This window comes from Panthera tigris, chromosome A1 (assembly GCF_018350195.1).
Source record: "Panthera tigris isolate Pti1 chromosome A1, P.tigris_Pti1_mat1.1, whole genome shotgun sequence".
Classification (NCBI taxonomy): Eukaryota; Metazoa; Chordata; class Mammalia; order Carnivora; family Felidae; genus Panthera; species Panthera tigris.
The window spans coordinates 116,935,124-116,949,977 of record NC_056660.1 but is presented as its reverse complement, the minus strand read 5'-3'; the positions used below and the strand labels follow the sequence as shown (position 1 = coordinate 116,949,977).

Below are 14,854 nucleotides of genomic sequence, written 5' to 3'. Positions count from 1 at the left end.
TGGCTATTTTGTGAACAATGGGTTATGGAGGGAGTTTGGGGTGGGGAGAGCGTGAAAGACCAGATATTAGACAGAAAACTGATTATGGGGGCTTGGACTAGGTTGGTGGTTTTGGGAATTGAAGGAAGGTGATTAATAAGAGATCTTTTAGAAATAGAACCTATAGAACTTGCTAACAGATGGAATATGGGGGTATGAGAAAAGGGCACACTGACTCTGGGTTTCAGCCTTTCCTAACTGGATGGAAAGAGGTGCCCTTTGGTATTTTATCTGGGGAAGATAACTTGGGAAGGGTCAGGGAGAAGGAGCAGTTTTAAAGGTTTGAGGTATCTATTAGATATACAAGTGCTGGTATCAGTGGTCTGTTGGAAATGTGAATTTGGGGCCACAGGACTGCTGTGCAGAACCTGAGAAGTAGGCCCTAACGGTGAGAGGGGCCTTCTGGGACGCAAGGCCCCACACCCATCTCCCCGCTTATATCCACTCACAAGTACCATTTAGCTTCCATTGGCCCCAGACACACCTGTTTTCCTCTGGGACTGGTTTCTTCCTGGCTCCAGGCAATTTTCTCACCACTCACGCTGGCTTTTCCAGTTCTCTGGGAATTTGGGAAAGGTCTGAGAACAGTCCTGTTTCCCTTGTCAAAATCATCTTTGCTCAGGCATCCAGTGACTCAGTTTCCCTGGTCACAAACTGAGTTCCTCCTTGCCACAGGTCACCCTTCGCGCCATCACCGGAGATCTGCATATGTAAATGAATGATTAGAAATAATTAAGAGCTGAGTCAGTGGCTCTACTAGAAACAGAACCCAGGCGTCTTGACTCAGAAACTTAGAGTTTCCCTACCGCGCAGCAGACGCCGCGTCCACTCGGCGGCTCCGACCCTTTCCGGAGTTTTAGCAGTAGTAACAGAAGTTGATCCGGTTTCTTCTCGGCACCTTCGCGCTTCGCAGCCCTGCGCGAAGTCGGACGAGGCGTGGGCGGGACGGGGGCGGAGCTGAGCCAGGTCCGGGGCGGGGCTTTGGCGTGGGCGGGGCTTCCTCGAGTTCCGGAGTAGAGTCGCTCGCCTTGGCCGGATCGGAGATGCAGCCGCCGCCCCGAAAAGTGAGCTTGGCCTGGGAATGGGGACTCCTGGTGGGCTGGCGGAATGGTGGGAGTTAAGGGGCTCCGGAACCGCAGTGGGGGACAAGGAGTTGTAAGGGTTCAGGGCCTAACCCAGAAGTAACCCAGGAAACAGCCCAGCCCCTCCCCGGTCCCGCCCCCTCACCGCTCCCTGCGCGGAGTGTTTTTTCCAGGTCTCAGGCGCTGGGGGTCTTCATCCTCTTCTTACCCTCACAGGTGAAGCCGGCTCAGGAGGTGAAGCTTCGCTTCCTGGAGCAGCTGAGCATCCTTCAGACCCGGCAGCAGAGGGAGGCAGATTTACTGGAGGACATCAGGTAGCTTCTGATCCCCTCCACGTACCCCCCCACCTCCGCCGTTGCGCGCCCCGCCTCTCCTCAAACCTACATCCGTCGGATCTGGGCCGGGGAGGGGAGGCAGAGGGTGAAGAGTTCTCCACCCTGCCCATTACTGGCCCTCACTTTCGGCCTCCCTCTCCAGATACCAGATAGGACTTATCCTTCTTCCCACCCCAACACACAGAAACATGCACGTACCCTCCCTGAAACCCCTTGACCCCATACCACTCCCTCCACCACACAATCAAGCTTAGAGCAGAATCTTACCTCCCTCTTCCAGACCTGTTGGAAGGCTGGAGGACAATGTATTCAGGCCCCCATCAGTCCTCACGTCTGAGCCTAACTGATGGTTCTCCAGGGGTGGGGAGGATCCTGCTGAGGCTCTGAGCAATGAGGTGAGGTTGTTCTGGGTTGCAGCTGCCTGAGGTGATCTCAAGGACTCTCTCTTCAGTCTCATTTGCTCCTGGTATACTCACACTCTAGGCCTGGCTCCCCTCTTCCTCCTGCCCAGGCTGAGGAGAGGATTGAGGGTGGGAGAACAGGACTAAACTGTAACACCACTCTGCTCCATTTATCTCCACAGGTCCTACAGCAAGCAGAGGGCAGCCATTGAACGGGAGTATGGGCAGGTATGGAACTCCTTTCTCTGGACTTTGTCTTTTGTTCTAGCCTCCTTTAAACCACCAGCATTGTCTCTCCACACATTCTTCTGTTCTGGTCAAGAGCAAAGGCCTAAACAGAGGGGTGTCAAATCTTTCTTGTGCTACTTGTTGGCTGTGTGACCTTGGACAAGGTACTTAGCCTTTCTTGGCCTTGACATCTTTCTCTGTACAATGGAAATAATAATTGTACCTTCACGTGGGGTTGTTGTAAGGATGGGATAGGTTAATGCATGTAAAGCACTTAGCAAAGTAAGTAGCACATAATATGCATCTGATGAATGGCGTTAGTATACTCTGATCCCATATTTTCCCAGTTGGTGAGAATCTTTGAGAGGTAACTGGGTCTATGATGACTTTCCCACCAGGCACTTCAGAAACTGGCTGGGCCATTCCTGAAGAGGGAAGGGCACCGGAGTGGGGAGATGGACAGCAGGTGGGTCCCATGGAGGTAGGGAGGTCAGGAGACCTAGAAGAGATGAGGAGCTCAGTCTCAGGAATCTATGGGAATAAAGAGTCAGTGAGGGGGGAGGGCACGTGAGCTGTAGGTAGAGCTGACACAGCAGCCAGAGAGGAGCTGACCCAGCAAGGACACTGTGGGTGCGGGCAGAGGGCATGAGTGATCCTTGTGGCTGAGCTAATGGGCTGATCGATTGATAGGCTCCCAGACAAGGGGGATGGGAAAGCACTCTGTCTCTTATGGTGTTGGGGTTGGGGGGGGGGGTCTCATGAAGCTTTGGAGTGCTCTCCTCCTCAACACAGACCTTCTATGGGGAGAGGCAGGATGGTGTTTGGTGCCTGGCGCTGCCTGCTGGATGCCACCGTGGCTGGGGGCCAAGCCCGGCTCCAGGCATCTGACCGATACCGTGACCTGGCAGGGGGCACAGGGCGGAGTGCCAAGGAGCAGGTGCTTAGGAAGGTATGTCTATGTGGATGGGATGAAGGAAGGGCTGGCTCAGGGCTGGGGTGATCCAGGTCAGGACTCTGTGTGTCCATGCCCCTAGGGAGCAGAGAACCTCCAGAGGGCACAAGCTGAGGTGCTGCAGTCTGTCCGGGAGCTGAGCCGAAGTCGGAAGCTGTATGGGCAGCGGGAACGTGTGTGGGCCTTGGCACAGGAGAAGGCGGCTGATGTCCAGGCTAGGTGGGGTCGTGTGGAGTTGGGAAGCCTGGCAGGAGGAGGGGATCCAAGGCATGACAGCCAGGCCTAAACTCGACTCCTCTTCCTTGCCTCCACAGACTGAACCGAAGTGACCATGGGCTCTTCCACACTCGAACCAGTCTCCAGAAACTCAGCACCAAGGTTTGGGGGATGTGGATATGAGGGAGGGCAGGAAGGAGGTGGGCAGAGTAGTCTCGTGGTTTGGAAACCAAGGGCATAAATCTGAGAGACTGGGACGAATCCAGGCTTCCCTACACCTTCAGTCCTTGACCTTGGTTAACCTAATCTCTCTGAATCTCATTTTCTTCATCTGTAACACGGAAATAGTGCATTTCTTTTTTATTCCTTTACTGTGCATTTATTGAGGATTCTATGGAGTTCCTGCTTTCAGAGTCTGGTGAATGCCAGACAGATAGTAAATAAACAAATAATCAGATTAAGTGAAAACAAAACAAGGTGCTATGATAAAGGGTAACAGAGTGTAATTTAGAGAGAAAGCTTCTCTGAATACATGGCTTGTCAAGAAGGAGCCAGCCATGCAAAGATCTAGGGGTGGAACATTCCAGGGAGAGGAAATGGTGAATTCAGGGGCTTTGAGATGGCAATAGCTTTGTGGGCTTGAGGAACCAAAAGAAGACTAGTGTGGCTGGAGTACTGTGAGCAAGGGGACAAGTACTGTGCAAACAGGTCAGAGAGGTCGCAGGACCAGCTCACGTGAAACCTGGTAAACCACAGTAAGGAGCAGTTGGGATTTTATTTTAAATGAACCCAGACACCACCGGTGCATCTTGAGCACGAGTTGTGAGTGTACAAAAGTTTTAGTATAGCACCAGGTGTATAGTAAGCACTCAATAATGTGAGAATCCATTCTGGATATGGATTGGCCTTGGAAGGACCCCAAGGGTCTAGCGGTCCCTGTTGACATATATTTTCTCTTCCCAGTTGTCTGCCCAATCAGCCCAGTACTCCCAGCAGCTGAGAGCAGCCCGCAACGAGTACCTGCTTAACCTGGTGGCCACCAATGCCCACCTTGACCACTACTACCAGGAGGAATTGCCAGCCCTGCTCAAGGCCAGTCCCAGCCCAGATACCCCTGCCTCTCAGAAGAGGGTGGCAGTGTGTGGGAGGGCCTGTCCTTTCTTCCCACCACTACCAGACTAGGTGGTGCTAGGGACCTAGCCTGCTTTGAGTGGGTAGAAGATAGATCCTCTGGTTCTGGTTCTAGTTCTAGCTGACTGCATGACATTGTGCAGAACACTTAACCCCTCTGAACCCCTCATCAGGGATAACTTCTGCTCTGCCTACTTTATAGACTAATGGGGCTCAGAGGAGAGAATAGATGTGAAAATGCTTTTTAAACTGTTAAGGTCTATGCATACGTGAGGGCCTATTATTAGAAGCAGTAATAATGTCTCATTCCTTCCCTCTTTCCAATTCCTCATGCCCGTACCAATCTAAACCTGGGCAGAGAGCCTACTTTGCAGTAGATGCTGGGGGAAGGGTAGTGTCATTATCTCAGGGTTCTCTCTAGGCCCTGGTCAGCGAGCTCTTGGAACACTTGAGGGACCCCCTGACCCTGCTAAGCCGCACTGAGCTGGAAGCTGCAGAGATGGCCCTGGAGCATGCCCGCCATGGAGCACAGGCAACCTCCCAGGTGAGGGCTGTGCCCTTTAAGACCTCCCCAGAGATCCTCTTTACCCTGCTCTTTCAGTACAGACCACCCACTGCATTATCTGCCTTCTTTCTTCCAAGAGGGGCTGGGGACAGGCTTAGAGAGGTAACCAGTGAGTGCCTACTTTGACCTTTTACAACCCCCCAGGTAAGCTGGGAGCAAGATTTGAAGCTTTTTCTTCAGGAGCCTGGAGTATTTTCCCCCACACCACCTCAGGAGTTTCAGCCTGCAGGGACTGATCAGGTGAGACCACTGTTCATTGGAACCAAACCACATGTAAAGGGGACTGTGGTTTAGGCCTCCTCCCTCATCATCCTTGTCCTGATAATGACTTGGTGACTGTTATGTGGCTTCAGAACTCTAGTTCACCTCCTTCCCACCAGGACACAAATAAACATATTTTATTCCACCTTTCCGGTCCTTGACTGCACTATCCTCATCGTTCTATCTCTATCCCTCAACCCAGATCCCATTTTGGGGACTCTCTGTGTCTCTGTGTCCACAGGAAGGCACACCTGTGTCTATATACATAGGTGTGTGCCCTCACCTCTTTGTCCCTGGAGGTCAGGACAGAAAGAAGAAAAAAGGAGGAGACTGTAGTGAAGGAGCAATATCAGGTCCTCCTCACAGTACCTGTGTTCATTGTTCATGCAGGTGTGTGCCTTGGAACTGGAGGGGGACGCAGGAGGCATGGCTGGGGACAGTAGCCTGGAGAAAGAGGTTCAGCGCTGGACGAGCCGAGCTGCCCGAGACTACAAGATCCAGAACCACGGGCATCGGGTGAGGTGGGGGGGGGGGGTGTAGGTATCATGGGTGGGCAGGAAGAGCTGAGAGATGGGAACCCTGGAATCAATGGGAATGTCATAGGGCTGCAGGCAGGAGGGGAGGGAAAGGTATATTAAGCCAACAGTGTGGCACAATAGTTAAGACCACTGGTTTTGGAGTTAGACCCACCTGGGTTCAAATCCTGCTCTCTTGTTTCCTAGTTATGTAACCCAGAGTGAGGGAGTGACTTAACCAACCTCTCTGGACCTCAGTTTCCTTATTATTAGAGTGGGGTTAATAATAGTAGCCACCTCATAGGGAAAATTAAATGACATAATACATGTGAAGCAAGTAGCAAAGTGCCATGTCCATAGTAAGTTGTCTCCCGTAGTATTTCTACCCACCCCTGTCCTCTGCCTTCCCAACCAGGTGCTGCAGCGGCTGGAGCAGAGGCGACAGCAGGCTCCAGAGCGGGAGGCTCCAGGCATAGAACAGCGGCTGCAGGAAGTGAGGGAGAGCATCCGGCGGGCACAGGTGAGATGTAGCCCTGTGGCTAGGGCCACTGAGATCCCACCCCCTTACACAACACTCTCCTCCACTGTCTCTGGATGGTGGGGAGTGGGTGGCAGGAGGTAGAAGGTGGACAAACTTGGGGAGGCTCCACCCACCTCCCAAAGGCAGGCCCAGCCATAGCCTTGATTGATCTCTCATCCTAATGCCAGGTGAGCCAGGTGAAGGGGGCTGCTCGGCTGGCCCTGCTACAAGGAGCTGGCCTAGATGTGCAGCGCTGGCTGAAACCAGCCATGACCCAGGCCCAGGATGAGGTGGAGCAGGAGCGACGGCTCAGTGAGGCCCGACTGTCCCAGAGGGACCTGTCTCCTACGGTGAGCACCCTTCGCTCCGTACCCATACACACCCAGGAAGGTAAAGGGTAGAACTCCGCAGTGGAGGGAAGACCCTGTAAAATGGGGATCATGACAGTACTTAAGTCAAAGAGGTTGTCGTGAGGCATGAATGAAATAAGTATAATTTTTTGCATAGTTTGTAGCATAGAGTGTCAGTGAACTTTTGTCATGAGTACAGTAAAACCTTGGTTTGCGAGCATAATTCGTTCCAGAAACGTGCTTGTAATCCAAAACACTTGTATATCAAAGTGAATTTCAAGAACCATTGGCTCAGTTGTGATCATGTGACATTCAGCATCACATAATACTCATATCGCAAGACATTGCTCATTTATCAAGTTAAAATATATTAGAAATATTTGCTCTTCTTGCAGAACACTCACAGAACAAGTTAATCACAATCTAAGATTTTACTTGTATAGGATTGTGGTTATGAACTAAGCTCTAAGTACAGATTATAAGTGGTTCGAATACCAGCCACTCTACTTATTAGCTGTGTGATCTTAGAAAGTGACCTAACCTTTCTGAGCCTCAGTTTCCTCCCAAGTAAAATGAGGTTTTCAGTTACGCAAAATATCACTGGGTCATTATGGAGATAAAATGAGGTGATATACATAAGATGTTTGGTGTTGTACCTGGCACAGATTAAGCACTCAGGACTAATTCTGTGGTGGTTGGTGTTACCCTGCTTGTGTTGATTTTGCTTTTGATAACATGGTGAACAGATCGGGGGGGTGCCACCTTGGGGAATGATCTGCCAGTGTTCTTTAAGAATAGAGTGGAGGAGTGGGAGATGAAATGGGTGCTTGAGAGTGTGGGGCCCCCCTATGATGTCTGTTGTCTGCCCCCTCCAGGCTGAGGATGCTGAGCTCTCGGACTTTGAGGAATGTGAGGAGACCGGGGAGCTCTTTGAGGAGCCTGTCCCCACAGCCTTGGCCACTAGGCCCCTTCCCTGCCCTGCACATGTGGTGTTTGGCTATCAGGTATCAGGTGGGCATGGGGGTGGTGACCTCCGACAGGTGGGGATGGGAGACAGCCAAGTCCTGAATCCTTCCTTGTGGGGCACAGGCAGGGCGTGAGGATGAGCTGACCATCACAGAGGGCGAGTGGCTGGAGGTCATAGAAGAGGGAGATGCTGATGAATGGGTCAAGGTGGGTATGGACCTTAGATCCAGATCCTGGTTGTGGGCAGGTGGGGAGGGTGCAGTGGGAAGGTCTTCTCTATGGCTTGCAAGGATCCAGCCAGACAAAACTAGAAGCCTAAGGAGGAGGGCTAGGGCTATGGGCTGCTGAGGCAAGTCTGCTATCTGTTCACATTGCTGGGTGAACAGGCTCGAAACCAGCACGGCGAGGTAGGCTTTGTCCCTGAGCGGTATCTCAACTTCCCGGACCTCTCCTTCCCTGAGAGTGGCCATGACAGCGACAACCCCTCAGGGGCAGAGCCCACAGGTGAGAATGGGAAATTCTGGGTCTGGGGAGCGAGTGTTTGTGGCCCTGGGATATCATAGTCCTGGGGGCACTACCTTCCATCAACTCCCCTCAGCATCTCTCCTGGGCTTCTGCAGCTTTCCTGGCCCGTGCCCTATACAGCTACACGGGACAGAGTGCAGAGGAGCTGAGCTTCCCCGAGGGGGCACTTATCCGCCTGCTGCCCAGGGCCCAGGATGGAGTGGATGACGGCTTCTGGAGGGGAGAATTTGGGGGCCATGTTGGGGTCTTCCCCTCCCTGCTAGTGGAGGAGCTTCTTGGCCCCCCAGGGCCCCATGAACTCTCAGACCCTGAACAGGTGAGGCTTTCTTCTCCCTGGATCCCCAGACACCTCTGGGTTGACCCTCCCACTCCAGTGAGGCCCCATATTCATCTTAATGCCCCCTCCCTTCTCCGGGTTTACCTCCTATAGTGGCTTGGGTCTCCCAAAGGAGTTTGGCTGGGTAGAGAAGAAGGAAACCCAAACTGTCTTCATTAGAGTTTGATAGTCTTACTTCAGTGCTAGGTACATCTGAGTTCATTCCTACTGCATTACCTTGGGCAGTGATATAACCTCTGTGCTTTTGTCTTTACATGTAAAACAGGGTAATAATACCTGTGTCAGCAGCCCACTTGTCATGATTAGAGATAATGGAGGTAAAGCCCCTAGCACAGTGACCCACAGGAGGTTCTTTAATATATGGTACCTGTTGTTACAAGGAAAAGCCTTGGCGTGGTAGTCAGGAGACCAGTTCTAGTTGGGACTTGACCACTAACTGGCTCCATGCTTTTGGATAGATAGCTTAATCTGAGTCTCACCTCTAACAAAGAAAACATAAAAATCCCTACTTCATGGGATGGTGGTGAGGAATGAATTAATTAGTGTATATGAAGTGTCAGCAGAATGTCTGGGATATAGTTAAGTGTCAGTACATATTGGTTATTGAAGTGTATTATCAGCTAAGCCCCCACCTGGATATAAGCATTTGGTGGCTCTCCAAATTGAGAAGTGATGGGACAGGCATTGAAGACAAGGTGAGAGAAAAAGTTAATGAAAGTTTCCCATATGCCAGGAATAACTCTGTGTGCTCCTTCTTCCCAGATGCTGCCATCCCCTTCTCCTCCCAGCTTCTCACCTCCTGTGCCCACCTGTGCCTTGGATGGAGCCCCTGCACCTGTGCTGCCTGTGGGTGAGTAGAGGGCATTGGAGGCCCTGGGAGTGGAAGAGACAGGAAGAAGGAGCAAGGTTATACTTGACTCCTCTGCCTGCCCTCAGGAACCTCCTCCCTCAGGCTCACAGAAGCATGATGGGGAGAAGAACTTGGGCTTTGAAGGCAGGTGCATTGTTCAGACTTTGCCTGTGACTTGCCAATGTGTGGTTTCAGGAGTGATGTGTAACCTGCCTGGGCCTTTACAGAGTGAGGAGAAAGGTCCCTACTTCACTGAGTTCTTGTGAGAGTTAGAAAGATGGGCCTAGCATTGTGCCTGGCACATAACACTCATGCACTTAGTAGCTGTTTTCTCATGATTATTATTTGACAAATTAGCCAGCTTCTCCCAGTGTTTTCCCAGTATGCATTCTCTGCCTCTAATGTTCTTGAATCCTACAAACGTCTTAGTGTGTATCATCATTTTCTTTCTTGGAATGTCTACCTTTTCTAAAACCTTCTGGCACTTCTATTTTCTTCATGGAGCTTCCCTCCTTGATTCCAGAGATCCCTGTGAGCATATTCTGTACCTCCTATACCTGTAGTTCACTTGGAATGGTTTAGCACTTATTCATTTTGCTTGTTGGTTTTTCACTCTTAGGTTCCTGGCATGGCCATTGGGAGTGGGAGTGCTGTGAATTCCATCTTCCCCTCTCTGGTACCTTGCACAGGGCTGATTATACAGCAGGTGCCAAATAAGTGTTGAGGATGGATGTAATGATGTATTTTATGGCTCAGATTAGTGACTATTCATTAATGCAACATATACTTAGAGAGTACCACTGTCGTAAATGCTGGAGATGCAGCAGTGAACAAAATAAAGCCTGAAGACTGACTTGTGGTTCTTGTTTGCAGACCAAGACCTGGAATGTCCTGGACCCCTGGACATGATGGCACCTCGACTCAGGCCGGTAAGGGCCCCTCCCCTGGAGGAGATTGTGTCATTCCAACTTGTCCTGTTTTGTCTAGGGGTTTGAGGAAATGGACAGGGATATCCCCAACGGACGCTTCTGGAGCACTGACTGTGTGTTCCCTACAGATGCGTCCACCACCTCCCCCACCAGCTAAAGCCCCGGATCCTGGCCACCCAGATCCTCTCACCTGAAGCCAGGGGACTGCTGTCCCCCAGTGATGCTGCTGTCCCTATTTCCACGATGTCAGAGACCACCCCCTCAATGATCTGAAGTGACCAAGCCAAAAGCTGGAGTCTCCCCCATCTCTACTCTCACCTCCAGGAATAGAAACTTTTCTTCTCCCCCTTTCTGGGGTTGGAACTCACTCCCCCCCCGATTGTCCTCCTGTTATTTCTAGGGCTGGAACTCCCCCTTTTTCTTCTGCCACCACCCCATCTCTAAGTGGGTTAAATATCTAGAAATCTCTGGGGCTGGAACCAATTCTCCAAAGTCTTGAGTGGCTCCAGCCCATCTGTGTCTCCACCCTGGCTCTGTGACCCACCCCACTCCAGATGCCATGGCCACTGGGTTTGGGGGCTGGAACAGGGGCAAGCCTGTCAAAAGGAGCTGGAGCCAGTATGCAAAACAGCTGTAATGGTCTGAGCGGATTTATTGACAGTGAATAAAGGGCACTAAGCCCAAGCCAGGGCCTGGGCCTCTTGTGCCAAGAGGGCAGGGGGCCTATGGTGCTATTGCTTTAGGGGCCCACCAAGGGCAGGGGCCTGCTCCCAGCTGCCACGCTCTAGCAAATGGAGCGAGGTGATGGGGAAGGGGTCAGGCGGCCTGTTGGCAGGCAGGGGAAGTGAAAGAGACTGAGGGATGGGGGTGGGGAGACTTCTCCTGAGGTCCCCCAGACTGAGACCATGCAACTCCAGGTGGAAGTAGAGCTGGTTCCTCAGCTGAGGGCAGTGCTGTCCAGTGGAGAGGAGGGCCTTCATGCCCACCCACCCCCGGCCCTGCCAGCTGGTAGTCCATCAGTACAGTGAAGAAGGAGGCTTGGAGGAGAGGAAGGGTAACAGTGTTGCTTCCTATTCAAGCTGTGTCTCAGCTTTTACCCAGGGGCTACAGGACCTTCCCTACCTCCTGGGGCACATGCCCACTCCCCACCACTAAACCAAAGAATGTGTAGCAAAGGCCAACCCTGGGAGTGCAGAGAGCCAATGGGCTTAGGTAGTTTAAGTAGAGAGTGGGAGGATGAGATTATCTGACTTGGGGCCCAGGCAGACTCACCTCACACACCCCCTGCTCCTCGTGGTGCAGACACCTGTGAGAGAGAAGTGGTCAACAATGGGAGAACAGGATGTGGGTCATATCAGGGCCACCTCCCCTTCAATCCAGGGTAGGAGGCAATAAGAGCTGAGCCCACCATAGCCCTGCCCATGTCTTCCTACCTGGTGATCTGTGGTGTCCAGTTTGCTTGGCTGTCCAATTGCCTCTCGACTGGCCAGTCCTGGGCTTGGGCCCTTCCCTCCAGCCCCTAGAACTGACTCTGCAGAGGCTCTAGGGTTGCCCTCAAGTGTACAAGGGACTAAGCTACTGTCCCTGAGTCCTCCATTCTGCACCAAGGGACTGGCGAGGGCCAGGGGCTGTGGCCTCTCAGGGGGCAGGCTCTCAATGGCAGGTGTCCCTGCCCTGGGATGCCCTCCCCCAGACCCCTGACTACCCCCTATGTCCTGCCCTCCACCAGACCCCCAGCTCCTGTCTGTGGGAGAGCCATCACGATGCTCATGTAGTCCATAGCGCTTCTCTATGTGTGTCACCCGGAACCTGGGAAGGGAGAGAACACTGGGGCTTAGGACCATAACTCAGAGGCTGCTCAGCTTCCCTTTAGCCAGGGACATCCTGGGTTTCATGGCCACTTCCTTCTGGCCTAGGGCAGGGGAGACCTCCCCCAGATGGTGGGGCATACTGTGTAGCCTGACTCCTGCTGTAGTTCACAGTCTAGGAGAACAGAGCTGGGGACCACCTTTGGAATGAGGTGCCTGATCATTGGGGCTCCCACCTCAAACTCCCTTTCCCTGGGGCTTTCTATCCCCACCTGCCCACAGAGAACACAGTGGTCTCCCCAGGCCGGGGGCGGCTCTTTCCTTCCTTGGAGCGTCCCTGACGGACAAGTGGGGGCCTCTTGTTGCGGCTACAGTGGATGCAAGGGGCAGCAGACCCCAGATGCACTGTGTGATGATGGGAGGGGGTTCCGTCCTGCAGGCTGGAGGTAGCATCCACGCTGGACAATAGGGAAGAGGGGAGCAGGAGTGACATTACCATTTCCTTTCCTGTTCCATTTGCTCCTGTCCTTTTTGCTTCTTAAAACATCAGATGCCTCACCTTCCCCAGGCCCCAACACTATTGTATTTATCTAATAAACGCAATATTAAGACGTTAGTGATCATGTGTTCTCCCTCCCAGGGTTGTTTGCTGAAAGCGGGCAATGTTTAACCCAAAAGAGTGGCACAAGGGATAAAGGTTAGGCTTGATGACATCCAGATGGAAGTATAATTTGAAGGAACTCAGATTCCTACAAAACTTCTTTCTTCCTATAGGTTAGCCACCTTTGCGTTCCCCCCACCCCAAACATGCGAAGAAAGGATTGTGCTGGAGGAGAGGGTACTCTCCAAGGCAAGCTAAGTCATGCTGGCCCTTGTTTCCAGCTCACCTGGACAGCTGCACTGTCCCTTCTCCTTCACTGTCCCCCAGCATCTCCTTCAAGGCCTCAGCATTGGCTGAGAGGAGAAGGAAAAGAGGGAGTCAGTGGAGGTGGAGGTCAGGGCAAGAGAAAATTGACTGGGGACTGGGTGGGGGGGGTGGGTTGCGGGGCAGGGAGAGCAAAGGGCCAGACTACACCCACCTTCATTTTGGATGATGCAGCGAACAATCCTCTCTACTGTGTCCTCATTCATGTCATCGTCCTCAGCTGAAGCATGAGAGGTTGGCAAGGAAGCAGGAAATGAGTCAGCTTTGCGTGGACATTACCTGGTGGCTTCTGTGGCTTATTGCCCAAGATCTATCCTTTTGTTTGCCATCATGCTGCATGTTAGCATTTCAGGGGTCAGGGCAGTAAAGATGGGAAAGGTAAGTGGGAGCCCAAGACTACCAACAGTGAGCCCTTCCCACCCATCCTGCCTTTTCTAGCCTTGCTTTCAGGATGGTGTCATCCCACTTGCAGACTCAAGAAAGCATCATTAAGCCTCCCTGAAGGCATGGTAAGGGTTTGGCCTGGGTCTCTTGGCCAGGAAGGCAGAAAGAGGTGTGGGGTGAAGGGTATGGGAGAAAGGTGACTGAGCCAGGTTCTAGGCTCCTCACTCACGGGGCTGGAGCTGGGCATCGTCAGGCTCCGAGCCCCTCGACGTGCGGCAGCGGTAGCCCTTCTTCTTGAGCACGTGGCAGATCATGAAGCCTACGAGGCCCATGAGGAAGAAGACCAGCACAAGCAGGAAGAGCATGTACAGCCCATGTTGGGGCGGTTCCAGGTCAGGCTGTGGTTCCGACATGAGGCCCTGGGGGGCGAGCGCGGGCCAGGGCGCCTTCTGGGGTTAGGGGGCTGCAGCTAGGGACTGGGGGAGGGATAGGAATTTGGTCCTCAGGATCCGAAACTGACAAGCCTCGGAGGTCCGGCCCCACCCCCCTACCCAACCAAGGAGCTGTCCGTGTCAGGGGTGCTGGTCCGGGGCCGGGGTGCCAGACGGCGGATGCGCAAGCCCTCTTCCGCGACCCTGATCCTGCTTCCCCGACGCCCAGAGCGTTCCCCTTTCCAGCTTGTCCTGCGCTTCCGTCCCTCCCAAGGACACTGCAGAGCGAGATGGGACGGAATTCTCAGGCGGTCGGCTTAAGAATCGCGCCTGAGTCAGCGTCCGCACCTCCTCCGCGCTGGCCTGAGCCAGGCCTCTGCAGCCCCCTCCCCTGCGGGTATTCCGCACAATGCCACCCCTTTGGGTTCCTCCCATCCAGGCCACCTGGCCCACTCGGTACCGGTGGTTTGGTTCTGGCTCCGGCTCCAGCTCGGGTTCCTGCTCCAGGGGCGTCCTAGTCCGGCTCAGGGCCCCCGACGCCCTCCCGGCGCTCATCCCTTGCTTCCTCCCCCTCCCCCCTTCGCCGCCTCACCGGCTCCGGGCTGCGGCTGCAGATACCGGTGCCGCGGCAGGCGGGGGGAGGGAAGGATGAAGAGGGATGCGGGCTGGTTGGGAGCGGAGGCAGGCTTCGGACAACTCCGACTGTGGGAAGGGGAAGGAGATGGGGGTGGGGGCGCTGCCGCAGCCTCCCTAGGTTCCCAAATGCCTTCGCCAGTCGCCAGCCCAGGACCAGGGGGCGGAGCGCAGGTGTGCGGGGCGGAGAGCTAGAGCCTTGCGCGCTTGTGAGCGCAAGTGTGGTGCGCGCGTGACTGCGCCGTCCCCCCTCCGCGGGGGGAGTGTGCGGCGCCGAGCCTGGGTCCGGGCGGGGAGCACAGGCAGTCAGACGAGAGTGCTCTTCACGGGTCTATCCCGCACGCCGGGCGCGGCTCCGGCCCTCAGATGCCTCAGCTGAGTGGATAGTCAGGAATCTTCCCAGTGGGCCGGGGAAAGCTGGCTTTCTCCACCCAAGAGGGACAGCGTGGCTGGTTCTCCGGAGTCTCCTAG

At 53.7% G+C, this 14,854-nt stretch overlaps 2 protein-coding genes across 5 annotated transcripts; one reads left to right on the top strand and one right to left on the bottom strand.

Moving 5' to 3' along the window:
- Positions 1 to 1,024: 1,024 nt before the first annotated feature.
- Positions 1,025 to 12,626, top strand: FCHSD1 (FCH and double SH3 domains 1). Of its 3 annotated transcripts, none has more exons than XM_007077914.3 (20): positions 1,025 to 1,103; positions 1,338 to 1,435; positions 2,040 to 2,085; positions 2,484 to 2,551; positions 2,899 to 3,034; positions 3,120 to 3,256; positions 3,352 to 3,415; positions 4,217 to 4,345; positions 4,806 to 4,928; positions 5,094 to 5,189; positions 5,601 to 5,726; positions 6,141 to 6,245; positions 6,434 to 6,595; positions 7,471 to 7,599; positions 7,685 to 7,768; positions 7,948 to 8,065; positions 8,182 to 8,402; positions 9,186 to 9,273; positions 10,147 to 10,202; positions 10,331 to 12,626. In XM_007077914.3, the coding sequence occupies exons 1-20, from the start codon at positions 1,083 to 1,085 to the stop codon at positions 10,394 to 10,396; spliced, it is 2,073 nt and encodes a 690-aa protein (XP_007077976.1). In that variant the 5' UTR covers positions 1,025 to 1,082; the 3' UTR covers positions 10,397 to 12,626. The 3 variants fall into 3 exon arrangements, with proteins under 3 accessions (XP_007077976.1, XP_007077975.1, XP_042841852.1); XM_007077913.3 differs by having other exon boundaries at positions 2,878 to 3,034; XM_042985918.1 differs by lacking the exon at positions 8,182 to 8,402 and having other exon boundaries at positions 2,878 to 3,034.
- Positions 11,148 to 14,665, bottom strand: RELL2 (RELT like 2). 2 transcript variants are annotated; one of them, XM_007077916.3, is made up of 8 exons: positions 14,211 to 14,665; positions 13,549 to 14,028; positions 13,090 to 13,155; positions 12,898 to 12,964; positions 12,283 to 12,468; positions 11,636 to 12,011; positions 11,475 to 11,508; positions 11,148 to 11,239 (listed from the first exon to the last, which is right to left on the bottom strand). In XM_007077916.3, the coding sequence occupies exons 2-7, from the start codon at positions 13,730 to 13,732 to the stop codon at positions 11,476 to 11,478; spliced, it is 912 nt and encodes a 303-aa protein (XP_007077978.1). In that variant the 5' UTR covers positions 13,733 to 14,028; positions 14,211 to 14,665; the 3' UTR covers positions 11,148 to 11,239; position 11,475. The 2 variants fall into 2 exon arrangements, with proteins under 2 accessions (XP_007077978.1, XP_042841878.1); XM_042985944.1 differs by having other exon boundaries at positions 13,549 to 13,795.
- Positions 14,666 to 14,854: the final 189 nt, after the last annotated feature.

Excerpts from the sequence above, each read along its gene's own strand:
- FCHSD1 (XM_007077913.3), top strand. The coding sequence starts at position 1,083 with ATGCAGCCGCCGCCCCGAAAA. Across the intron at positions 6,596-7,470 it reads AGAGGGACCTGTCTCCTACG|GCTGAGGATGCTGAGCTCTC; the intron begins GTGAGCACCCTT and ends TGCCCCCTCCAG. Across the intron at positions 10,203-10,330 it reads TGGCACCTCGACTCAGGCCG|ATGCGTCCACCACCTCCCCC; the intron begins GTAAGGGCCCCT and ends TGTTCCCTACAG.
- RELL2 (XM_007077916.3), bottom strand. The coding sequence starts at position 13,732 with ATGTCGGAACCACAGCCTGACCTGGAACCGCCCCAACATGGGCTGTAC. Across the intron at positions 12,965-13,089 it reads CTGCATCATCCAAAATGAAG|CCAATGCTGAGGCCTTGAAG; the intron begins GTGGGTGTAGTC and ends TTCTCCTCTCAG. Across the intron at positions 12,469-12,897 it reads GGGACAGTGCAGCTGTCCAG|CGTGGATGCTACCTCCAGCC; the intron begins GTGAGCTGGAAA and ends CCTATTGTCCAG.